This window comes from Euprymna scolopes, chromosome 5, assembly GCF_053919585.1.
Source record: "Euprymna scolopes isolate OS-2025 chromosome 5, ASM5391958v1, whole genome shotgun sequence".
Taxonomy (NCBI): domain Eukaryota; kingdom Metazoa; phylum Mollusca; class Cephalopoda; order Sepiida; family Sepiolidae; genus Euprymna; species Euprymna scolopes.
Window position 1 is genome coordinate 77,784,044 of NC_136486.1, and position 27,794 is coordinate 77,811,837.

At 37.2% G+C, this 27,794-nt stretch overlaps 1 protein-coding gene across 4 annotated transcripts in view; it reads right to left on the minus strand.

The window, feature by feature from the left end:
* LOC145276869 (activating signal cointegrator 1-like) overlaps positions 1-27,794 on the minus strand; it is a 158,541-nt gene that overhangs the window by 455 nt on the left and 130,292 nt on the right. For all 4 annotated transcript variants that reach the window (XM_080128272.1, XM_080128271.1, XM_080128274.1 and 1 more), the window contains 2 exons: positions 9,454-9,668; positions 1-364 (listed from right to left, as the gene is read on the minus strand). The exon at positions 1-364 is cut by the window's left edge. In XM_080128272.1, coding sequence (XP_079984398.1) covers positions 1-364; positions 9,454-9,668 — 579 coding nt within the window. The remainder of the gene's footprint in view (positions 365-9,453; positions 9,669-27,794) is intronic.

Genomic DNA, 27,794 nt, shown 5'->3' on the forward strand with positions numbered 1-27,794 from the left:
TTTATGAAAGTATAAAACAATGGAAGGAAAATATCTTACCTGTGGTGCTTTTATTTTAATAGCTGGGTTAACAGAATTATCATCTGCAAGACATGCCAAAGCAATTTGACGTGCTTCCTCCTGTGCAGCAAATTTTTGATCTTCATACATACTGTTGACAGAAAGTCCATTCTTTTCATCTTCATCAAGAATGCGTCGTCCAGCAAAATCAAATGTGACTTTCATTTCTCTGCGAGACTGAAAACGGACTTGTCGCATTTCTTCTTCTCGACGTTCTAAAGTTTCTCGTTCTGATTTACTCAACCATTTGCTATCAGAACTGAAATAATCTGCATCATCATCAATTACATGTGTTCTTTTAACACTGAAAATAGAATTTGCAAACAGAGTCAGTTGAAACAGTAATAACTTTTACTTACATTAATACCAATTGAATTTTCATGGAATAAAGAAATTTATTTTATTTATTCATTTTTTTTTTTTTTTTTTTTACAAAGGTGTCACCACTTATCAAGGCCCGGAGGTCACTCTAAGATAAGAGTTAATGGGTATACATTAGTCAATGGAATAATAGCGTAGTAATCCTAAGTAGTAGAAATTTTGTAAATTGGATTACTTAGGGGGACGGTTCATCAAGAAATTGTTTATGTTGGACTTGGGGATAATCAAACTGTAGTCAGCTGGAAAGCAGGCAAACAGAAGAGTGTTCCACAGGTGTGGAGTTCTAAGAAAGAAGCTTTGTTCATGGAATCTACATCTAGGTTTAGACACAGATAAAGAGTGTGGGAAATTATTGTTAGTGGTTTTGGCTAGACGCGTGTTTTTCCTGAAAGTTTGGCAAGGGGGGGGGGCCATAGATTGAAGCTCAGAAGAGCACTTGCCATGAAAATAACTATAAAGCAGAGACAGGCTCGCAACATCTCTTCTGTGAGGACGAGGTTGCAGGGAAGAAAAAAGGGCATCTGTCACCAAGCTACAAAGTCTATTTTGAACTCTGAAGGCAGGATAAGCTGCTTCTAGTAGCTCTTGCTCAGATGTGGCAACAGTACTCCATCATTGGCTGTACCTGGCACTTATATAGGTAGAGAATTGCATCAGGAGCGAGATATCTACAGAAGCAGTAGAAGGATCCTACTATTTTTCTAGTAGCCTTGGCAACGGATTTGTTACATTTCAGATCAGGAGTAAAAGTAAAGGTAAATCCCAGAAGCTTGTCAAAATATGGAGTCTTCCCAAGACGAGAGCCATTCATTTCAATTGATGCCAGATGAGGATCAGAGTTGTGATGATGTAAAGATAGTAGCTTGATTTTAGATGCATTAAAAGTAACCAGCCACCGCTATCCCAATTGTACCACATGCTCAAGATCAGAGGAAAGAGAGTTAGAGAGCATGGTCATTTACAGCCTTTGATGTGTTGCCATGGTAGTGTCGTCAGCGTAAGATGTCAAATGATTTTAGGATGTTATTTGGAAGATCATTGATGTAGATCAAGAAGAGAGTTGGTCCCAGGATGGATCCCTGAGGGACTCCAGCATTAATACTGAGAGCTTCTGATTTCTGCCCATCAACTACTCTTATGGACCTATCAGAGAGAAATGATTTGATAATTGAGAAGGCATTTCCAGCTATACCATAGCTGAATATCTTATGAAGTAGACCTTTATGCCATACCCTATCAAAGGCCTTTGATATATCAAGAGCAATTGCCCTAGAAAGGAAGTCTCCGTCAAGAGATTCAGTAATCGTATGAAATATAACCATTAACCCATCTGCTGTAGATCTAGCAGAAAGGAAACCATATTGCATGTCACTAAGATTATTTTTGCTGAGGTGGTTGACTACTTCTCTATTTAACACAGATTCCAGAAACTAGTCATGACGCTCAGGAGACTAATTGGTCTGTACTGAGAGGAAGAAAACCAATCACCTAAATTCTTAAATACAGGGCATACTGATGAGGTTTTCCAGGATTTTGGGAAACAATTCTCCTGAACACAATGCTTAAATAAACAGCTTTGTAAGTATGCAAGCTAGTTATGGTTGAAGCTTTTTCAGCACTATAATAGGAATGCTGTCAGGGCCAGTTACTTTATTGGCATCAAGGTTTTGGTAACATCACACACAGAAATTTGTATGTCACATAGCGTGCTTTCTGATACGGGGGGGGGGGGTCATTCTATTAATTTGCGTAAGTTTTGAATTTAGTTTGTGTCATTTACTTTTTATGCAATTAGATTAAAATTCCTTCTGGCAACATCACTCACAGATATTTGTATGTCGTATAGCGTGTTTTCTGATACAGGCGGAAATAAGGGGTGTTGACGGTCTTGGTCGCATAGGGTAGAATTAGCTGCAAAGTTCTTGGCAAAGAGTCTGGCTTTGTCTAATGCTTACAAGATTACCTCAGGTTCATTGATGATAGTTGGGATAAAACACACGCTTCTGTTCAGGACCCTATTTGCTATTTGCCAAAACTGGTGGGAACCAAACCGCTACTCAGCTACCTTGGACTTAACGGACTGAGTATATAACTCTCGCGCGTTTTTTATTACTCTTTTACAGTGGTTGCTGGCACTCCTGAAAGCAGCTTTAGTCTCAGTACATCTATTCCATTGGAAGCAATGGAAAAAGTGATTTCTGTGCGCAATGGCACTGTTGTGGGGGCGATAGAGGGCAAATATAAATGCTGTGGTGTAAGCAAGTGCAACCCGGAAGTACATATAGGGTAAATTAGGGTCCTCTCTAGAGATGTCCCTACCATATGGAAAGCCATCTTTAATGTAGCCACATATTTCATGCCCGTGGTGATCTTGGGGGTCAGATTTGGATGTTAAGTTAGAGTATCCGTTAATTACAAACTCATCTAGGGTAATTGTTGGTCCAATGCCAGTTTCGCTTAGGAATAATAGGTTAGGATTAGTCTCCTGTAATTGGGATTCAACCTCTGGAACCTAGATGTTGGAATAGGAGACATGGTAGTAGGGGCCTACGTTGGAAGTTGGAGTTCTGGGTTTACTCGTGTATTTTTTCTGGAGACCTTTTATGATGGAGTTTTTGGGATTTGTGAAACAGGTTGACAGACTTGGTTAGCACAGAGCAGAGAGGGAAAGTAAGAAAGAAAAAGAAAAGAAACTTTTTTCTTTTTTGTAGCACATAAGGTAAAGCCGTAACAATTACTCACTAATATAGCATCAAGAGGCCCCACCAGAAACTACTGCATGGTCGAGAATCCATTCACCAAATGGCAATGCAGAAGCCTCAGTACTTTGCACCCGTTGATAGAACGGCCTCCTTAGTGGTTAGTCCAAACATTTGGGTCCCTAACTATCAGGTGGATAACATCAGCCCAGATGAAACGTTTACCTCCAGCACCCTTACAAGTTACATGGCTACAAAGACAGACACAGAAATAGAAAATTTTTGACAACTCATACTACACAAAATACTGCCAACCTAGAATACAGCTCTTTCTTCTCCCTTTATCAAAAAAAAATAACTCAAAAATGAAGACCGAGGGACAAATTAGGAGAAGTGAGAGTTACAGGAGCTGCCAATAACACATCCATAATACATTGTCTACTCTCCATTAAAACAAAAAAAATAAATAATAAGTATTGTACTTATTATAAGTCCAATCAACATGTTTAGGGGAAAGTATGGTGATAGATTTCCCTCTCACTAACTGAAAATAAGTAGAAACGTTGGATGTATTTATGTCATGTTAAAATCTATTATACATTTAATAAAGCAATAAAAAAAAACATCTATATGAATAAAGATAATATTTGCATCAATTAAGAATATTGCAAATTTAACCACTTATCCGTTAAATACGTCCGTCTTCAAAAGCAAAGTATCAAGGATCGTCTTAGCATGGAATTACAATCCTGCATTTGCAAATTTATTAAAAAGCTAACCGCCATTACGTGCTATGATTCTCTAGTTGAAATTGTTTGTTGATTTACAGGTATGTGATGTGCGGCGGCGGCGGGGGGGGGGAGGGGGGGAGAGGGGGTAAAGAGATTAGAAATGTTGGACCTATTTATGCTATTAATGTTATTATACATTTAATAAAACAATCAAAAAATATCAATCAAAAAATATGAATTAATATTCAATTTTTAAATTCAATCAGATTTTTAAGAAATATCAACATATTTTATATCTTTTAATAAGAAGCCATTGTTTTTACAACTTAGTTCAAATCTAAACAAAACTGGAAAGGTGGAAGATAACAAATCCACATGCGTAAAACCAAACAAATAATCTTTGAACTTCAGCATTTCTCTAGAACAAGCCATTTAGCAAGTGTCTTTGTTTTGCTTTCCAAAGGTTTATACCTTCTGAATAATCTTGCTATTATAGTACAAAATGAGTTTAAATGAAGGCATAAAGAATTGCTATCTGTATTTACAATTGTACACATTCCATTCACAAAAGTTTATTTACAATTAGGTCCCACACAAGCAATCAAACTCCAACCTCTATTCCATCGACAAAATGTGGCACCTCTGTGCCTGTCTTACAAGTATTTTAATGGAATGTGTTCTGATGAATTCGAAGCACTTGTATCAACTAGACAAATACTCTTGACTAACCTGACAAGCAGCAAAATCCCACCCTACATAGCAAAGATCCGTAAATGTCAGAAAGCCTTCTACTTAAATACTTTCTTCTCAAATTACTACTTTGGAATTCCCTCCCAGATCCCCGAGTGTACCAACATGCAGAAGTTCAAGTATAATGGGTGTAATCAGAGTTTTTTTTTCTGTCTGTTTCGATTTACTCAAAACCGCACACACCTCGTCTTCTCATGTATCGTTCTTTTCTTCCTCTTCTACTTCTTGCTCTTTTTCTTCTTTTTTCTTCTCAGTCGTCAGAAGCGTCGTCTTTGTCTTGACTACGTTTTTCCTTCTCCCTTCTTGCTCACAGTGACCCGTTTTTATGCTAAGCTGAACTCTCGTGTGTGCGAGAGAACACAAGATTTTGCGTGATTACTTGGCAATATTAACCGGCCGCCGCCATCTTGCTATTTTTCTTTGGACGTGCCCGCTTTGCAGAGTGCACACCTCGAGCGTTTGTCAGGTAAGCCCGTCTGTTCGCAATTTATTAGACACTCCCCCCTGATCTCATTATCACAGAAAGAGCAGGGAGGCGGTGGCCTTTTTCTTCGAGTGCTTTTTCGGAGAGGGGGATTCGGGGCTTCATCATCGTCTGCGCTGTCTTCCGTGACACGAAGGTCGGCGAACCTAAAGCTGAGCATCGCAGTATCACTGTCCGGGTCTTCATCATCAGCAGGAGGGTCAGTACTTTGAAGGCTACCACTCTCAGTGTCGCTGTGCGTTGAAGCCGTCATGAACCAGAATGATGGGTCGCTGGTCACGGATTCAATTTCACTATCTTCGTCAAGCGGCAGCTACGTTTCGAATACTGATCTTAAGTCTTTAATATGACGGAGTACTCCATCAACTCGCACCGCCTGCGGGCTGATCACTTCAGTGACATGACCGGCTCCGTAGCGAGTCGTGCACTGGCCTCGGGTTTTTTTAACCCAGACGACATCTCCCTCTTTTATGTTCTTTTGTGGTGGCTCCGGTTCGGGTAGTGAGCTGCTCTCCAAACCTCTCATCCTGACACGGTATGTATGTAGCGCGTTGGCTGGCGCGGTGGAGGGTGAAACATCGTCCTTAGGGGTGACGTTGTACCAATAGACTGCTTCAGGTACCGTACACCCCTTCCGCGCTGCGATTGTCTTAACAGTTCTGTGATTGCGCTCAATAATCCCGTTTCTACTGGGAACATGGGCACACCAAAAACGCAGATGGACACCCCAGCCATCTGCAAACTGTTTAAACGGCTCACTAACAAAAGCGGGGCCATTGTCGGTGAGTATCTCAGAAGGAGGGCCACGCTCAAGGAACACACCTTCCAACTCATGGATAATGGCAGCCGCGTCCTGCCGGCGAAGGGGCCGCCACAATGAAAACCTAGATGGTCCACAGTCGATAAGCGTCAAAAAATGCCTCCCGTTGTAGTGCGTTATGTCCATCGCAATCCTATCCCAATTACGCTTCACACTGAGTATTCCCTTCTTCCACCGGACAGGTGCTGGGTCGATCGATCGGCAGGTGTTGCAGCTTCCCACAACAGATTTCACAGCCCTCCGAGACACAGAGGGGTCAACCAATCTGGCGAAGTAAAGCGTTCGGTTTACACCGGGGTGCCCGCTTTGGCAATGGACATCATTAATATGCTCCGGGCTGAGTCTATGTCCCACTGCAGCGCAATTTACAGTTGCTCACTCGTTCACTTCTTTTGGCAGGTCTAGCCAACGGCGTGGCACTCTGGTCAGACGATCCGCCTGATTCAAACAGGACTGCACCAGTGTCACATCTTTGACCAAGTCGTATTCCTTAGTGGTCTCAGTTAGGGTAGCAAGCCGCCTCCGGATCAACATTTCGGCCGACGCCTTCGTTGTCAGACGTGCTTTTCCGTTCAAGGCATTGGTCATCCACCGATGCACACACGTGGAATCCGTGATGATGTGAAGGATTCTAGCCTGCCACTGAAGCGCTAGATTGACTCCTTTCAGTGTAGCATCGAGTTCAGCTAGGTTTATATGCTTGGCGTCATTCTCCGTCCGAAGCCAGCAGGCATCTTCTATTATCCTTCCGTCGACCGCCAGAGCAACGCCAAGGGCAAGTGAGCTGGCGTCTACCCAAACTGTAAATTCATTCCCATCGACGCACCAGCTCCCCCGTACAGGGTCATCATTGGTCACTCTGGCCACAACTTCCACCAGCATGCTTCGCAGGGCAGGATCATGCACCTCATCGTCCCATCCAGTTGACATAGAAGTTGCCCGTCGCTTTATGGCCGCTACAGCCACTCGGAGCCACCCACACACAGGGAAGTGACCCACCAATTTTCCGCAAATGGAAAACGTGCTCCGACGTGTGATGGTAGATGGGATTTCCGGGATTTCACCACTCCTTCCCCATTGAAGGCCATCTGCACTTCCGCTCACCTGCAGTCCGAGCACTTTCGCCCCGTCCTGTAGCCGCTCCGGCTCCTTGCACGACAATCTGAAGTGCTCGAAGTGTTCTTTGACCGCCTGGGCAGACAGGAGGCTCTCGTTGACAAAAATGTCGTCTATATACGACGATGTCGCATGTTGCACTGCTTCATCTTGACGCCGGATCGCCTGCATGATTGCTGTCATGATGTTAGGGGCTACATTCAGGCCGAATCCTAGCCTGGTCAAGCAATAGCGAGTTCCTTTGATCACCACCGTCTGGAACGGCCACAGCGATTTCTCAACACGTATTTGCAAGTACGGTCTTCGCAAGTCCAGTATGGCTGCTTCCGCACCCTGCTGCCGCCACTCCCGTAGTTTATGAGCACAGACATCAGCCCCTGTAGTGTGTGGGTCAACGTATTCATTAAGTTCCCGGTAATCAAGAACAGGTCGAACTTTCTGCTTGTTCTCTTGTCTGACAGCCATCAGGGGAATTAGCCCCCGCGGGGGCCCGAGCTCATCCTCTGGGTATGGAACTAACCAGCCATTATCCAGCCACACTTGAAGTTCTGCCTCGTACTGCCCCCTAAGCCATGCAGGAGGGGGATACTCTGTAAGTCGATTCCGCAATGACACTGGTGGCTGGTCGCCTGCCCATTTCCAGGACGCTGTCCAAGTGTTTGTGCCCTTATCGTATTCTGCATGGAAGTCGGGCTCATCGAGAGTGATTGCTGCACACATTTGTTTGTTCGGTCGAGAGAAGCTCACATCACCGGCGCCGTTCACAGTAATTCCGCCTAGCTGTGTGATAGCGTCCATTCCAAGGAGAAGGTCATATCTGAGTAGCTCCCCATCGACCACTAACACTGTCACAGCAACCGGAGAGCCATTGCCAATGCTGATATGAACAACGCTGACCCCACAACACACCAATGAGCCTTGGCCGACAGTAAGTACAGGGATCCTTCGTTTCTTCCATGTGGCGCAATATTCGTTTCGAAGAAGGGTTTGGGTACAGCCGGTGTCAACCAGCGCTGAACGTTCACATCCATCAACTTGAACTGTTACTGCAGGCAGCGCTTTGTTCAATGCCGCGTTGGGGAGGGTGCTAGCACTGCGGCGTCCTCCCCTTGCCCGTTTCCCGGACAATTCCGCGCTATGTGGCCTGGCTTATTGCATTGGTGACACCGTATTACTTGTCGTGCTCCATAATTAGGGGTGCGCCTTGTACCGCTTTTGCAGTCTCTGGAAAAGTGGTTCGGGCCACCACAGGTATAGCATCGTAGACCCTTCGTTGGCGAGTCCAGAGTGTCAACAGCTGCGGAGACTAGTTCTCGATCGTCTTTCAAGATGTTTTGTGCTCTCGCCAATAACTCCTCCAATCCAATCTCAGTGAGTCTTGACGATGCTCGCAGCAGTCGACTTGCCTCATCCGGAAGTTCCGACAAAAAGGCGCATGCCAATATGCAATCACTTTCACCGCCGAAGGGAGTGGCAAGCTTTTTCAAGTCGGCCATGTAGACATCCACTGTCTCCCCCGGCCCAAGTCGGTGTTCGGAAAACTGCCTCCAGGCGACAAAAGGGTCTGTACCAAATGCCCCGTATAGCGCTTGTGTAATCTGCTCCATGGTCGGATCCTCCCCTAGCTGCTGGTACACGGCATAAGCCCCTTTAGTGAGTCTCAATTGGATAACCATAGCTGGGTCTTTAATCTTGCACAACCGGCAAACGCGCTCAGCCTTTTCCAGCCATTCGACCACCGAGGGACCAGTGGGGGAGCCATCGAATTCCGGAATTAATCTGATGTCAAATTTCTCCATACCAAAGCCGAAATAGCTTGTAATCAGAGTTTTTTTTTCTGTCTGTTTCGATTTACTCAAAACCGCACACACCTCGTCTTCTCATGTATCGTTCTTTTCTTCCTCTTCTACTTCTTGCTCTTTTTCTTCTTTTTTCTTCTCAGTCGTCAGAAGCGTCGTCTTTGTCTTGACTACGTTTTTCCTTCTCCCTTCTTGCTCACAGTGACCCGTTTTTATGCTAAGCTGAACTCTCGTGTGTGCGAGAGAACACGAGATTTTGCGTGATTACTTGGCAATATTAACCGGCCGCCGCCATCTTGCCATTTTTCTTTGGACGTGCCCGCTTTGCAGAGTGCACACCTCGAGCGTTTGTCAGGTAAGCCCGTCTGTTCGCAATTTATTACACAATGGGAACAAACATCTCACTGTTCAACTCCCTACATAATATCCCTGTAAAATTTGGTCCTAAATAGTATCCCTTATATCAAAGTGGTACTGTGCCTTGTTTGGGCTGAAATAACAAAGAGTTGATAAAATAAACAAATCAAAATAAGTTATAATAAACTTACAACTTTACAATCAAAAAAGAAATGATAAAGCTGATTAAGCTAACATATAGGAAAAAATGTATTACCTTGTTTTGTCATAATCCAATAACCGATTTTTGTATTCAATAGCTTTGGAAACCTCTTCTGATTCTATATTAGTTCTTAAATTTTGAGAAATTTGAAGTATTTGGTTGTTTATTTGTTGCAAAACTTTATCGGAATCCTTCATCAATGTTTGGCGCAACTTTTCGCTTTTTTTGGTTCCTTCAGACAATATTTTTTGCTGTTCTTTTGTAGATACCTACAAAACGAAAAGAAATTTTTAAATTTAAGAAAAAGTTTTATAAATGTTGAATCAAACTTGAATTATTTGTATCGTTAAGATTACTGTTTTGCTCTTGAATGTTATTCTCTGGAATTAAATGTTTAAATATAAAAATTCAAGTTGTAAAACAGAATAGTTGCTCTTTTCATTATCAACTGTTATGGAAAATGTAAGTTTATATTTATTCATTTTCAATAATACATTTTATCTCAGAAAATAAAAATTCAGAATAAATTTTTTTTTTTACTCACAAAATAAAAATATTTGTATCATTTGAAATATTTAGAAAGACATTTTTTATAATGACAATGTTTCAATATTATTTCTAAGATAATTTTCTTTAAATTTTATAGTATTTTATTTTATTGTCCTTCTAGATATTCATCAATAGAAAAAACTTATTGTCTGGCTATTCAAAACAATGTTTCTTATAATTTTCATGTGACATCAGTCACATTATTCAAGTTTTACTCTCTTAATTTCATTCTTATCTATCTTTCTAAGTTTTTGTGGTTCAAACTGTCTTTGCTGTATTCATAATTATTTGGTCTTCTTCAGGTGACTTGTCATTGTAAACTTATGGGAATTTTTTTTCATTCTGCATTCTTTTCCTTTATCATATCACCATCATCAGTTTAACATTTGTTTTACATGCTGGCGCTGCACCTCATCAGAGGGTTAAAACCTCTACTCTTCCAACAGAGCCAGGTGTCAACCCATGATATCTAAGGATGGGACCTTGATTGATTTGCAACACTACACTTTGATTCTTACTTGGACTAGATGAGAAGTAGGAGAGTCTTGATCTGGCCAAGTGGCTGATCATGACATCACCTAGCAAAAAAAAAAAAAAAAAAAAGAAAAGAAAAATCCCAATTATACTATTAAACCTAATCATTCTCTGGCAAGAGATCTTTCCTGTCTGTAAATTTTAAATCCAAGAACACTGTGGCTGAGAGTTAACTGCACCAAAAAAAAAAAGCTTGATCAAGACTTGTAAAACTTATTCCAATCATCATTAATGTTCCCAAAGTGATTTCTTCACTATCTGACAAAGTCAAGCGTTTGCAAAAAACTTTGCTACAAATTTCATCCTCTGTGATGAAGACCATCAACTTCTGGAATCTGCCACTATGATCTCACTGTTAGTGAGATATGGAATGTGTAACAAAAGAATCCCCTTTGTTAGATATCAAAAATTTTATTTGACATAAGAAAAACAAATTATTTCAGAAAAAAATAGACACCAACTAAAAAAAAAATGGCATTCTACAGTTTTTTCTTTTTAATAAATATAAGACCTCGCAAATTAACCTACATATGCAAAACAAGCATATGCAAATAAGCATAGAAGGGAGACTGCCTTTTTAATCAACAGATCCTTTCTCCCTATAAAAGTTGATGTTGATAAGCAAAAGTTGGAACCGCATAGTATCAATGCTGGCATATTCTAAGATCTATTTTGGGTCTAATCCTCTACCTGATCTTTTATTCCAAGACATATTTGGATATGAAAACTTTCTATGGCATCACATCTATAAAAGCAAAATTTGTCAGTAACCAGGGTCCCAAAAGGTTGAAAAAATTTTAAGATTAAAAATGGGTATTTTAAGTTTCTCAAATCACAGATATTATTTCTATTCTTTGTTGAAATCTGCACCCCCTCCAAAAAAAAAAACAAAAAACAAAAAAAAACCTAAAAGATTTATGACATATTCTGTTCTCAGTCAAATCCAATTTGTATTTGTATCGTAGAGAAGATACTGAGATCAGGAAATATTGTTAATACATCGCTGTGAAGAAAGAGTTCACCAAGGTGAATCCACAATGGGGATAGGCAAAATTGTATGAATTATGGTATTTTGAGTATAAAAATGGAAAGAAAAATATGTTCAATGTTGTTGATGGCCAGGTGAGTAAGAGACGGTTGAGCAGATGAATAAGCAGTAGTAGATATAGAGTGAGTTTCTGAATTGCCAAATAAGCCCCTCAACTCATCCAAAGTTTTGATTAGAGTTAACAAAAACTCTCAGGTTAACTTAGAGCACTCATTCAAAATATGGAATTTGAAATACAAAGTTGATGCTATTCAAGTACAGTAGAGTTTTTTCCCAATAAACAATAATAACAATGGTAAAGTTGTTTTGATTTTATACCCGTATGAGGTGTGCTTCCATTCTCTAGCTTAATGGCAACACTGTATTAAATTATTGAATTCCAGACTTCTAGTCTAGTATGTGGAAGGAGTTTGGAACCGACCAGCAAAGATGATTCAACATCACCAGACTTCTTCCACAGAGAATAATTTCACTCAACATTACAATGTCCTGAAACATGATAACAGGTTCCAGGGCAATGGCTGTAAGAAAGAATCTGGATCTTGCAATGAACATGTTGGAAATTTAGGAAAATGTCATCTCATTACATATGAATCTAATACAGCAAAGACTCAAATAGATTATCTGATGAGGAAAAATGGCAAAAAAAAAAAAAATTAAAAAAAAGAAAAACTCTTGATATGAAAGTAGTGAAGAAATTGCAACTCAGAATAAACCAGTTATTTGTGACTAAGCTGAAAAAAACATCTGATAAGAGATAAGGAGAAAGAAAGGTGTGGAGTTTTTGTTTTTTTATAACAGTCACCATTTATCAAGGCCTGAAAGTAACTCAAGGATAAGGATTAATGTCGGCATAGTAGTCACTGGGATAACAGCTTATTAATAGTTGGTGGCAATGGGGTAGAAATGAATTATTGAGGGAGGAGGGCTCAACAAGAACTTGTTTACATTGGACTTAAAAAGCGACCATATTGTAGTCAGCTGGAAAGCAGGACAGCAGAACAGAGTTCCACAAGCAAGCAGTTCTTGGAAAGAAGCTTTGTTCATGGAATTTGCATTTAGATTTAAGCATAGATCAAGAGCGGGGGGGGGGAAACTTGATGGTTTTTGTAGCTAAATGAGTGTTTTTAGTGAAAGTTTTGGCAAGGAGGAACCATAGACATTAGAGCGGAGACAGGCTTGTAACATATCTTCTGTGGGAAAGAGGTTGCAGGGAAGAAAAAGGCCATCACCTACTAGGTTTCAAAGTCGGTTTGAACTTTGTCAAGGTAGTTTAGGGTGCTCCAAGTAGCTTTGACACAGATATGGCAATAGTACTCAATTATAGGACATATCTGGCTATTATACAGGTAGAACATTGTGTCATGAGTTTTAGCAATACAAACGGATAATAAAACGGTTTGGATAATCAGATTTCAAGAGGGTTGATATTTTAAAAATCAAAGCACTTTAATTCCTCTAAATACGAATGTTTTGTTCGGAAATGAATATACTTTCAAATGAATTAATAAATAATATCTTACATTATATATTTTAACAGTTTTAAGCAAATAATATAATAATATAATAAGTGATAAAAAATATGAACATTATAAAACAGTGTTTTCAGTAAGGTTTTGTAAATGCTCGTACTGCATTTGTATTAAGAACTTTGTCATCAAATTTGGAAACTAACCAGAATAGATGTCACTTTTAATAATTTGGGATGTCCGAAAATACTTTTGACCACTCGTTTTTTGTTGTGTTAAAAAGACTTCAACGTGACGAGTATTAAAAATTTTGAAAAAATTTTTATTCACACACGCAAATAAATCAATCTTTTTACGATTTTTATCCATTAAAAGTATAATTGTATGTTTGCTTTTGTGGAGCTAGCAATTTAAAATCATGATACTCAGAAAAAATTGTTTCTATTTAAGTTTGAGTGTAAGACTCTTGTAGTATTAGTAGTAGCAGTGATAGCATGGTTGTAAATACCAGACTTTTTTTTTTTTATTGTTGATTTTTATTCCAGAACGAATTGAAAATATGAAAATAAAAAATGTTTGGTGCACCCCCTTACAAATTACGACATTGACTCCCCTCCCCACCACTATTATCATTTTTGTTTTTTGCAATTTTTCAGTTTGAGAAAAGTTTGGTCTGTCGCATCCCCTGTAATTTTTTTTTAGTTGCGACTTTGAGAGATTTTATAGATTAAGCGATTAAACTTTTAACAAAATATTTTTTGATAAATCTTACCTTAAACTAAAACTAAATTTTTAACCAATTTATGAAAGTGATTACCACCCATCCCCAGACCAAACTTTTCTCAAAGTGAAAAGTCGCAAAAAAAATAAAATAATAATAGCCATGAGCCAACATCCAAACAGGGCTATAAATCAGTTCTAAGAATAATGTCTAGCTTTATGAGAACATTGTATGTGAAACTCCCTCCAAATCTTTACATACTAATTTTTTTTTTTTTTATAATCTGGTAGCTTAGTTTCTAATTGATAATAATCCACAAAAATAGTTGAAAAAAAGATGAAAAGAAGAAATTTGTAAAGTGGGGTGCTGATTGTTCAGGTGCCCCAAACTAATTATATCCTGATAACAAAATAGTTCTAACTAAATATGTAACAACATTTGGTTCACATGTACGAGTGGTACACGTCTCTATATTTTTTTATTTTCATCTTTTTTACAATATTTTTAGCAAATTATTATCGAATAGACACTAATCTACCAGATTATCAAAGAAAAAAAAATGCAAAATCAATATTTAAACATTTGTAGGGGGTGCTCAGTTTCTTGTAAAGAAATAAAAACTGGAAAGTTTATAAACGAAATAGGAAAAAGTCACTCTGTAGAAAAAATGTAATTGAAAATAAAAATCAAATTCATTCAAAATTTCTTAATTTGTAAGCCTTAACAAAAACTTTTTTTTGATATTTTATTTAAATATGGGCCAAAAATACTTGATACTTTTCCAAACGTCACATTTTCTGTTAGAGTGATGTCACGTGTTTTAAATAAAATTTATTTTGGACTGTTTATCATAATTATTTAAAGTTTTACGTGCTCGTTTAGCTACGTTTACATATTTAAAAGTAATTTCATGAATCTTTGGCATAACATTTTCAAAAGCCAATAATTATGAATCACTAACCATAAATATGGGTGTTAAACACCATCTAAAAAAAAAAAAATTCCCTTATTCCTACATCTAACTCTAGGTAGGAGTGGCAAGCCTCCTCCTAAAATGTTTTTTAGCCCTGATAATAACGCTAAGTTCAAATGACAAGGTCCCCCATCAAACAAAATTCCTTGGTAATAAGCATAAAAAAAAAATTCTTCCTTAAAAAAGTGCATGTGATTCATCTACTATAAAGAATAAATTGATCAACTGTCCTAAAATGTTAGAATGATCTCAAAATGGTGAATTATTTTACATTAAATTTATGTGACACCAACCCCCACTCTAAATTCTGAAATTGTTTTTGTTTCTATCAAGACTTCAGGATGTTCGCACATAATTTCCCTTAGCTTTATCATTAACCCAAAGTCAAAGTGGTAACCTCCCACTCTCCCATAATTGCACAAAGGCAAACACAAAATAATCGTCTTTAGAGAAAAAAAAAAAATGCACAGGATTTATCCTCTATAGAAAAAATAAAAAGGTTAACTGCCCTAAAATGTTGGAATGGCTCAAAATGGAGAATCATTTTACATTAAATTCAAAAATAATTTTTGTTTATCTTTTATTAAAGTTTTTCAAGGTGTTCACACGTAATTGTCTACAAAAGTAGAATCACATATTTTGGAGAGGTAGTCAGATGGGGGGGGGGGGGAAGTGGTGGTATTAATCTATCTATATATCTATAAAAGTGAATGTGTCTGTCTGTCTATGTACATTTCCCTACGCAATAACTTTGTCAATTTTAAGTCTACAGACAGACTCGAAATTTGATATAGAGGGTACTGAGATTTGGGAAAATCGATGCGATCCATTTTCGGCCAGAAATTTGGCTGTTAAGGAGTCAAAGTTCAACGATTTGACTTTTGAGAACTCTACCAAACTCCTCCGACAATTTTGGGTCTAAACAATTGAAATTTTAGATATAGGTTCCTTGGACATGGATCTAACTTAATAACTTGATTTGAACCCAAAACAATAAATTTTAAGGGGGTATAATAGAGGTCAAAATTAAAAAAATTGACCGCTATTTTTTTTTGCTCAACATGAACCTCAAAACACCTGAGTAACGCCGGGCTTAAATGCTAGTATATCTATAAAAGTGAACGTGTCTGTATCTGTGTGTCTGTGTATGTACATTTCCCTATGCAATAACTGTCAATTTTAAGTCTACAGACTCGAAATACAGGGTACTGAGATTTGGGAAAATCGATGTGATCCGTTTTCGGCCAGAAATTTGGCGATTAAGGGGACAAAGTTCAATGATTTGACATTTGAGAACTCTACCAAACTCCTCCAAGAATTTTAGGTCAAAACACTTGAAATTTTAGATATAGGTTCCTTTTTATTTTTTTTTATTTTTTTCTTTTGCCCAACATACACTTCCAAATACCCGGGCAACGCCAGGCACCCATGCTAGTATATCTATAAAAGTGAATGTGTCTGTCTGTCTGTGTGTACATTTCCCGACACAATAATTGTCAGTTTTCAGTGTACAGACTCGAAATTTGATATACAGGGTATGGAGATTTGTGAAAATCTTTGTAATCTGTTTTCGGGCAAAAATTTGGCTGTTAAGGGATCAAAGTTCAACGATTTGACCTTTGAGAACTCTTGCCAATTTTGGGTATAAACAATTGAAATTGTAGATATAGGTTCCTTGGACATGGATCTAACTTAATAACTTAATTTGAGCTCAAAACAATAAATGTTAAGTCATAATAGGGGTCAAAGTTAAAAAAAATTTGACCTCTACGGTCTACCACTCAGATAATTTCTGGTCTAAACATTTGAAATTTTACATAAAGGGTATTCAGGTATAGGGCAAGCTTTTTAATCAGTGTGGGTCGAAAATTTGAGCTACCAAATATATAAATGTATATATGTATGTTTGCATGTCTACCGAAAACTTTCGACAGACGCGACGGATTTTCACAAGATCAGTATCATTTTGGAACTCGACTCTTCATACGACAAATACCGAAAAATTGCCTAAAAACATGAATTTTTTCACCTTAAACTGGGCAATTTTCTTCAAGGAGGGGTCGTTTCTTCACCCTAAACTGGGCACTTTTCTACAGGGAGGGGTTGCTTTTTTTACCGATATTTTCGATTGTCTAGCCTTAATTTAAACCTACATCATTTCTGGTTTGCCGGTGGTCATAACAGCAAAGATGTCACGTTTTTTCCCCATTCCTTTCCTCCTTTGCGGTACGGGTACGAGCCTGCCTTCCTACTACCACTTTTTTTTTTTTTGCTCAAAACACACCTCCAAACACCCGGGCTACGCCGGGCACCCATGCTAGTCTATATATCTATAAAAGTGAATGTGTGTGTGTGTGTGTGTGTGTGTCTGTGTACATTTTCCTACATAATAACTCAGTCAATTTTCAGTCTACAGACTCGAAATTTGATATACACAGTCATTGACCATTTTTTTTTTTCTTTTTGCTCTGCATACACCAAAACCGGGCTGAAATGCTAGTATATCTATAAAAGTGAAAATGTCTGTGTGTGTGTGTGTACATTTCCCTATGCAATAACTCTTTCAATTTTCAGTCTACAGACTCGAAATTTGATATACAGGGTACTGAGATTTGGGAAAATCTTTGTAATCTGTTTTCAGTCAGAAATTTGCCTATTAAGGGGCCAAAGTTCAACGATTTGACCTTTGAGAACTTTACCAAACTCCTCCACCAATTTGGGGGTCTAAACACTTGAAATTTTAGATATAGTTCCTTGGATTTGGATCTAACTTAATTTGAGCCCAAAACAATAAATGTTAAAGGGGTCATAATAGGGGTCAAAGTTTAAAAAAAATTGATCTCTGCGGTCTCTACCACTCAGATAATTTCTTTTAATTGGTTTGGGTCGAAAATTTGAGTTACCAATATATAAATATATGTATGTTTGCATGTCTACCTAAAACTTCTGACAGAGGCGACAAATTTTCACAAGATCAGTATAGTTTTGAAGTTTGACCTTTCAGACGACAAACATAAAAAAAATCGGCTAAAAACATTAATATCTTTACCTTGAACTGGGCACTTTTCAACAGGGGGGGGGGGTCACTTTTTTCGCCGATATTTTCGAAAGTCATCCTCTTCTTTCAATTGTCTAGCCTTAATTAAAAGCTATGTCACTTCCGGTTTGGCGGTGGTCATAAGAGCAAAGACGTCACGTTTTCTCCCCCGTTCTTTTCCTCCTTTGCAGTACGGGTTTGATCCTGGCTTCCTACTACCACTTTTTTTTTTTGCTCAATCTCCAAATACCCGGGAAACGCCGAGCATCCATGCTTGCAGTATATTCATTTTAAAGTAGTCCTAGATTTAGATTTCAGTTTTTTATACATAAAATGCATTGCAATTCAGCTTTTTTGCTTTTAATGGATACATGGCTTTTTTAAGGAATTGCAGCATATTTATGTGCATTTACTGCAGATTAGTTGAAAACCATTAATTTATGGAGATTTTCAGTAGCATATTCTGATTCTTTGCACAAAAACACACTTATATGGTAAATTTTATAGCTTAATATTGTGTTTTGACAAAGATTACATTTTTAGTGAAAACGTAGTATAAAAAGTGTGACAAAATGCATATGGACTTAAATAGGGAAAAATATTCAAACCTATGAGATACAAAAATAGTCCTAATTTCCTTAATTCTAATTGGCTTTTTAATAAAATTTTTAATTCTTTCTTAGCTCATCAAGCTCCTATGTATAAAATTATTAAAATATTTTAAACCATTTCAATATTTTCATGTGTATTGCTACTGGAGCAGTAGATTGATGCAACCATTTTTTTTGGTGACCATGGCAACAGATTTAATGTAAGTCTTCCATTTCAGGGCAAACCCAAAAGTTTGTCAAAATAGGAAACCTCTTACATGATAGCTATTCATATCAATCGGGATCAAGTGGGAATTGGAGCATAAGGTGAAAAGATAAACGCTTTTTTAAAAAATTAATCAGCCATTTTTACCCCATTGCATCACCTGATCAAGGTTTGAGGAGAGAGACTCAGAGATCTTGATCATTGTTGGCCTTTAAAGTGTTACCATAGATCATAATAACATCTGCATATATGTTGATGAATGAACATAGAATATTATTTGAGAGATCATTGATGAAAACAAGGAAAAGAGTTGGGCCCAGGATGGATCATTGAGACACGCTAGCATTGATATTTTGAGTTTCAAACTTTTGCTCATTGATGACTACTTGTATAAATCTATCAGAAAGCAAAACTTTGATGGTTGAGAAGATATTTCCATATATTCCATAGCTTCTTGTGAAGTAGACCTTTATGCCAAATCCTATCAAATGCCTTTGATATGCTAAAAGTTATTGCTCTCAAGAGGAAACCCCTGTCAATAGATACACTGATTCTATGTAAAATCACAGTCGGTATATCAGCTGTAGATCTCACAGAATGGAAATCATATTGCTTGTTATGGAGTTGATCGTTTTTGCTGAGATAGTTGACAATTTCTCTATTATTCAAGCAACTTATTCATGGCACAGAAGGCTAATTGGTCTGAAATGCAGAAGATCGATCTCCACTATTTTTAAATATTAGGAAAACTAATGAGATTTTCCAAGGTGTTGGGAAGCATTTCTCTTTTATGCATTGATTGAATAGCTTTGTAAGATTCTGATTGCAGCTTTTTGAGTATTATAACTGGAATATTGTCAGGACCAGTTGCTTTGCTGGCGTCAAGGTTCTTGATGAATGTGGCAATATCACGAACAGATGTGGATGTCACTCAGATTATTTTCAGTCTTGGGAGGAAATTCGAGAGGTAGGAGACATGATTGCATAGGGTTGAATTTGCTGCAAAGTTCCTGGCAAAGAGTTTGGTTTTGTTAGATGCTGACAAAATCACAGAGGCTCGATGATGGTTAGGATAAAGGATACACATTTATTTAGGATTTTGTTATTCACAAAAACTCATGGAAACCAAGCATCTGTTCTATTTTGAGCGTGATGGACTGAGCATATGACACTTTCACATTTTCTATAATCTTTTTGCAGTGATTGCTAACAGTTCTATAGACAACTTTAGTTTCAAAACATCTATTACATTTAAAGCAGGGTGTGCAATTGCAGCAGTACATTCAGGAATGTACCAAGGCTGTTCATTTTCTGTTGGAATTTTTTGGAGGGCATGTAGCTGTCTATGCTGATAGTTAACCAATCAGTTAAGTGCAATGCTATATTTTAAATATAGAGCATAGAAGTAGTTGATATGAATGTTCAGAAACCATCCCAGTCAGCCATCGAGTATCAGTACACTAGTGTGTATGTATGTAAACAACAGAACTTTTGTTAAAAATTAATTAGATATGGAGGAGTATAAGAAGGCTATAGCAATGCAGGGAACTGGCTGTTGTATAATTGTGACGTGTGAACAAAAATGGAGAAATAAAAGGTCTTATTTGTGTTGTTATTTTTTTTTTCACTTCGTATATCTATTTTTCAACATAATCACAATGCAAATCACTAAATATGAACTTACTGTTTGATATAACCGGGATAGTGGAGGTCTTAATATTTTGAGAATATTATCTCTTTTTCAAAAAAAAAAAAAAAAAGGGACCATAGAATCTCCTTAAAAAAAAAAAAAAAAAAAAAAAAATTGTTTGTTCATTTTTGCTCATACATCACATCAATACAACAGCCAACTACCTGCATTGCTTTAGCCTTCTTATACTCCTTTATATCTATTTACTAGCAATGCTTCAAGCAAACTACCTTTCTCTATTATTAAAAATGAATGATTTTTCTTTGTTTTGGTCCTAATTTGATTTCAAGATTTTTGGGTTTTTTCTTTCGGCTGTTGCATACTTATTTAAAAATATAGTAGTAAAACTGTACTGGAGTACATTTTTACTGAATTCATTCAAGGTTTGACCTTGGAATTAAAGAATGCAGTAAGTTTAGTGACAAGCACATTTAGGGGGCGAATCCCTTTCAAAGAACATTAGACCATTAAAGCATACAGATGATAGGGGATAGAAGGTATGACAAGACACCATAGAGAGATATTTTAAAGCAGTATGAGATGCTGATGAAGAAAAATGTCAGGCACCCGTTCTACCCACAAGGGGCTGGTTGGTCAATTTATTAATAGGTCAATGTTAAAAAATGCACATTTAACACGGTGAGGAATTAAAAGTATTATAGAATTATTGCAAATCTTAATTTGCAGATAGTTGAGTTGACCAACATAAAGCAGGTTAGATCAGAGGAAATTCAGGATTACATAGAACTAGCAGAGGATAGTATGGTTGGCAAAAGGCATATATAGTGAAATAGATGCAAGAAATTAGAAAACAGGTACTAATAGCGGCAATCAGGGACGAACCCGACGGATCTCTAGGTAGCTTATTAGAAAGCTCTATCAGAGGTAAAATGGAAGATCCGGTTTGATGCAAGCCATGAATATGAGGACTCCATGAAATTTGCCACACTAGACAGCAGATTCAAGTTGACGCCTTAGGTCCAGCCAGATCCCTATAACACGAGGATAGACAAAAAAAAGGGAAACCAAATAGATTGTTTGATTGACTGGTTTTATGGCATATCAACCTATGTGGTCATTTAATGCCAGAGTCTTTTATATACATTAATAGTTATAGGTTTTATGTATGTATCTGGTGTTCAGTGTCTATGTTTATATAGTTAGATAAGGGTTTTTTTTTGTTTTTTTTTTAATTTTGTTGAGTAACCCTGTTATCTTCAGATATTTGAGAAGAGTAGTTGGGTCTACATGAGTGAATATGTCTTTTACAGTTTCTTCATTATATAGATTCAGTCGGTTTGTTTTCAAATCTTCGTATCTTGTTAATATGTGATTTACTGTGTATGGTTCCTGGCAGGGTGTGCAAAGTGGGGCTCCTTTTTTGAGTAGGTAGGAGTGTGTTATAGAGGTATGGCCTATTCGGAGTCTTGTTATTATAACTTCCTCCTTTCTGGTCATTCTTTTGTTTGGTTTCTGTTTTCCTATGGTTTCCTTGATTTGGTATAGCTTGTTTTTAGTGCAGGAGTTCCACGACTCTTGCCATGTGTTTCTAATATATCTGTTTATGGTTTGTTTTAGATCGGTACGAGGGATCTTATCTTTGGTTATGGTCAAATTTAGTGCTGCTTTTGCTGCTTTGTCAGCTCTATCATTACCCTTTATGCTGATATGACTGGGTATCCAACAAAAAAAGGATGTTTTTATCGTTAGGAATATCATCAAATCTATTTAGGGTTTTCGTGATTATTGGGTTCGTTGGTTTCCTGAAACCAAATAGAAAGTAAGGATGCAAATAGAAAGTCTGTCCACCCATAATGACTTTTATTTCACTTTAATGTGATGCCATTCGGATTTGCAAACGCTCTGGAGTCTTCAAGAAATTGATGCCCCATAGTATTACAAGAATTTGTGTTAGTCTTTGGATGATCCACAGATATTCTCCAATACAATGGAAGGCCATTTAAAACACATAGATAAGGTACTGAGTAGTTTGCACAAACAATCTCATTAAAAGCTACAAAGTGGGAGTTCTTTAGAAAAGAAATTCAGTATCTGAAGTTCAGTTAATGAAAAGGATCTACAGCCAGATCTGAACAAAGGCAATTTTAAAAAATTGATTTGACTCCAACCATTGTGAGACAGGTGACTCCAACCATTGTGAGACAGGTGACTCCAACCATTGTGAGACAGGTGACTCCAACCATTGTGAGACAGGTGACTCCAACCACTGTGAGACAGGTGACTCCAACCACTGTGAGACAGGTGACTCCAACCACTGTGAGACAGGTGACTCCAACCACTGTGAGACAGGTGACTCCAACCACTGTGAGACAGGTGACTCCAACCATTGTGAGACAGGTGAGGACCATCGTTGGTATGACCTCATATTACCAGCAATTTATTAAATAAAAGTTTGAATATTGTTAGTCACTAGTTTCTTTGATGAAGAAGCATGCATGTTTTCAATGGAAAGAATGAAAAACAAAGCTTGCAGAGATGGTAATACTAGCTTATTCCAATCCGAATAAGAATATATGGATGCTTCCAATCATTCAATCATTGGTTTGTCAGAAATGGTCTACGATCAGAGGGAAGGTAAAGAGGAAGGAAAACCAATTGTCTTTATATCCTATTATTATTAGCTGAGTGACACGCAGACAAGATGGTCAACCATAGGGAAGGAAGCATATGTATATCGACACAGTGTATCGACACTATGCCCTTCATAAATAATTCACTAATTGCATAGTGCAACGTTCACCATCTTGACAGATCACAGACCACTAGAATACTTATTGAACTTGTTCATATAAAAGAAGATACAGATGTAGGCTTTATAAGTATTGCTGGCTATAAGACTGAGCAACAAATTTTTATTTTTGAATGTTGTCTAGATTTCTAAAACTGATTTAGGGTATTTTTGCACTGCACTCGATGGGGACAAACGGATGTCATTTCCTGAAATGACATCCGTTTCTCCCCATCGAGTCAGGTTTTGTGCTAAGTTGATTTGAAAAAAAAAAAAAAAAAAGAAACAGATCTTGTGATAAGATTGATTACATTTTTGTGACATTAGCCAATGTTTGTCAGTATATATCATCCTAAATATGTTTTTAAGAGAAAAAAATATTTGGCCAACAATATATATTGATTACTGTAAACTGAATGATGGACATTAATAAAGGTAAGTACATGTAAATTGCATATTGTTTCACCATTGTTCAAACTTCAAGGCTTCAACTTCCATTTCTTCGAACTCTTGGAATGCTTAGCAGGAGGGAGGTCTCTTTAAATTCCAACATTAGTTTGCCATCATGGTTGCGTCACAGCGATGCTGATACGTGGTCTTCATCTCTTTCAGGTCCTGATAGAATCTCTCCCCTTTCTTGTCACTCATTGAACCCAGGTTCACAGGAAACTGGTCCATCTTGATGCTCATGTTGCAGCCCAGATTTCTGAAAGCAGTCAGCAAGTTTGGAATAGTTTCTTGTCTTATTGTTGTCAAGAAAGTTCTTCACTACCAGAAGAAATGCCTTCCACGCTCCCAGTTCCACTTCGTTCATTGAGTTTTTGAACTCTGGATCTCTGATGAGTTACCAGATCTAAGTCCTGTCAAAGATGCCAGCTTTCAACTTCTCTATGGTCAATTCTGAAAAAGTCTGGCACAAGTAAGTGAAGCAGTCACCATCCTTGTTCAAAGCCTTGGTGAACTATTTGATTAAGTCAAGCTTGATGTGCATCAGTGGGAAGAGTATTGTCTGTCCACCAGAAGGTCGTTGATCACATTCCTCCCACACAGGAGGCCAGTCCTTTATGTATGCTGAGCATTAAGTTTTGGAAGATTTTGAGGTTTTATAACTTTAAACTGATTCTGTTTCAATATAATCACCCAGAACTATCGAACCTGAATACCATTTTTTATTTTTTTTTATTTTACACGAGAGTCACCAGTTATCAAGCCACGGAGGCTACTCAAAGATAAGGGTTAATGAATGTAAGATGGTAGTGTAGTAATCGATGGTGTAAGTTGGGCACAACTTGATTATTTAAGGGACAGTTCAATAAGAACTTGTTTGCATTAGACTTGAAGGCTACCATACTGTAGTCGGCCAGGAAGCAGGACAATGGAATAGTGTTCTACATGTGGGCAGTTCTGGGAAAGAAGCTGTATTCATGCAATCTACATTTAGATTTAGGTACAGATAGAGAGTGGAGGAAATTGTTGATGGTGGCTGTTGCTGGTCGAGTGTTTATTTCTGAAAGTTTGGAGCTCAGACAAGCACTTGCCATGAAAATAACAAAAGAGCAAAGACAGGCTTCTCGTCATGAAAATTATCATTTCCAATCAAAACAATTATTCGACATGGCATTTTACTCCCATTAATTTCTAAAACGATCCACACATGCGTACATGTGAACAAAAATGTAAAAAACGACATGTGACCATAGCTCAAAAATTTGACCTGATTGAGCAAAACCAATGTGATTTTTGGTTCAGTACATCAAATTCGTCCTAAATCAGCTGAAAAAACACAGACAACAAATTTGTTGTTGACCAGTGTAATAGTACTTATATAAAGGATAATGTTTGCATGAATCCCTTTGTCATGCTCTGAGGATATAAGTCAGGATTATGATGATCTTCCAGTAGAGATAATAGGAATTATCTAGTAAGTGCAATAAATTTGAATCCCCGAGACAAGAGTTTGCATGAATGATGAGGACTCATCAGTAATGAACGAACAATTTACATTATCGGGAAAAGATTTAATTAGGGAACAAGAAACTAATAAGGAAATTTTGACTTGAAGATGCAAATAAAAATGATAGTGTCCAAAAGAGAACAAAATAAAATAATAATGGACGAAATAATCTATTACTTGTTTCAACCCAACAATGAACCACTGATTAGATTAAATGTATTGTCGCATCTTAGGAAAAGATTATTAGTTCAATACCATGACTCAATGGTCACATGTGCTTGTAAAGATATTTCATACCATTAAAACAAAACTATTTATGGCCGTATTTATTTAAGGAGTTAAACGAATACATAGGTAAACCAGAAAACTGAGGAAACATGAAGAAATGTGATTTACTTCCCTTTCCTTTCACTAAATTAGCATTAAATGTTCCGGGTCCTACCCAAAGACTCTTTCTGATAATCAAGTACATAGAACCATTATAGATACGTATAGTGGTTGGTTGGAGGCTTTTGCTGCCCCTAACAAGAAAGCAGAAACCATGGTACATCTGTTAATTGACAAGATTTTCCCCAGATACGGAGCACTACTCCAACTTTTAACAGATGACGTCCCCCAAAATATTAATAAAGTGATGAAAAAAGCACTAGAGGACCTCAACATGCATCATGTGACCACATCATTCTATCATCCTCAGAGTAACAGTCATAGAACATAATTTTCCAATGCAGAAATGTCAACATCAACACAAGAATTTGGACGAAGAATCTTACATTGTGTCTGTGTGGAGTGTTAAATAATGACTCATAGTATGACATTAGCATGTGTTAATAGCATAGATATGGGTAAATATGTACTTTCAAGTCTTGTAGATAAAAGTACAGCCATATAATATAAATAAGGATAGCACTGGGGTCGGGAAAATTAAAAAAGAATAGGAGTAAGGGGGATGCTGAAAATGGGTGAGCATTATTCTAACACTATAAGCGAACATCAGCATTCACTTTGAATGATGAGAACTCATTACCATGAGCACATTTCTCCCTTCAGGCATGCAGTTTGTGGGAAATTTTCAGATGTCAAAAGAAAGAAAAGTTCTCCCCTCCACCAGTTTAATCTATCTGTTAAAATTATAAACACCACATTACACTATTTTTACAATAGCATATTTAAAATCTCATACATCAGGCATCGTTCTATGAAACCTTTCAAGATTTCATAGAATGATGCATGATGTCCTAGCAAAGCAGATAAGGGACAACGAACAGTGATGGGATATTTACATCAGTCAGATGTTACCAGCTGTAAGGTTCCATGTGAGCGAGATGACAAAGTTCTCCCCACATTACTTGCTCTGTAACAGAGATGCTATTCTGCCATTGGATAACATACTAAGATCTTGTAGAGTATATTATGGTGATGAACAGCATGAAATCACTCCATAAGAAATGCATCACTTTAGTTAGGAACAACCTTAGAAAAGCCAGGAAAAAGATGACAGACGATTCACTTTGCAAAAAATAAAAAAAAATAAAAAACAGAGTTTACGATTGCTGATTTAGTTTATTATAAAAACACCAGAAAAGAGGGAAGCTAGCATCTGTATTACATAGTAATAGAAAAAACCAAGCCTATCTCTTATAGAATTAGAAACCAGTTAATTACAAAAGTGCATGCTAAACATCTCTAGACAGCATCTATTGAGCAATTCAAACAGCAAATCAGTCACAGAACATTATTTTCCAATGCAGAAGCGTCTATATCAACATGAGAATTTGGATGAGGAATCTAACGTATTGTTGATGAAGCGTAAAATCAGGACGTATTAGTAGTATAGACACAGGTAGTAACATAATTGGGAGACTTTTAGGTCTTGTAGATAAAGGTATGGTTGACACTGAGGTAAATAAGGATAGCACTGAGGTCAGGAAAATTAAAAACCCAAGAGAAAGAGAAATGCTGGAGATGGGTGAGCACTATGTTCTGTGAGGCACTCAAGCCCTGTTAAAGAAAAATCTTTTTCCATTTGGGCAAGTTATAGTAGTGACTTTCCTTTTCAAACAGAATATGTTGAAAGTTAAAAAAAAACATTACAGAAAACTAACTAGAGCAGAAGCATGCACAATAGGGCAGGTCGATTTTGGAACCCCGGTGAGGCAATGATGATGATAGTTAGGGTTTGACATAGAAAAGACCTACACAAAATATTTTTCTCAAAATCGTTATCTTTGCTTGAGGAAATGACTTTAAAAGTTGAAAAATTGAAGCGATTAAAAGTTTTTCGGTGAATTGTTAAGAACGTCCTGTCATCCAAACAATCCGTACTGTTAAGAAAATGGAATAATTATTTAGAATATATTTTAAACTACATTTTTAAATAAAATGAGTGAGGATAATGAATTAATAAAATAAATATTAAGTGTAAAAGCAAAATTATGTTTTTTTTTAAAATAATAGCAACCAAAGTTTGCTTTTTCATTTCAGGAACTTTTTTTGGGTGGAAACATTTTAGATTTCACCGTCGCAAAACACGCTCGTTATTGATATTGAAAATTAACGTTTGTTTATTTAATTTGAAAACATGATTTAGGCTTAATTATTTCGAAAGGAAAAACGAAAAAGACATGTTTAAAATATATATATTATTATATTTCAAGTGTCTGCAGTGAATTTAAACATTTGTTTTTATCTTTTTAAATTTGTTTTTCTATTAGGTTGGTGCAAAAATAATGGCATTTTTTGGACGTTTAAACAAACGTCAAAAACATGTTTGCACCAATCTAATATTTCACATCAAATTCTATTTGAAATTTTTATTAAAATATGGTAATACTCCAGTTTTATATTAAAGCAAA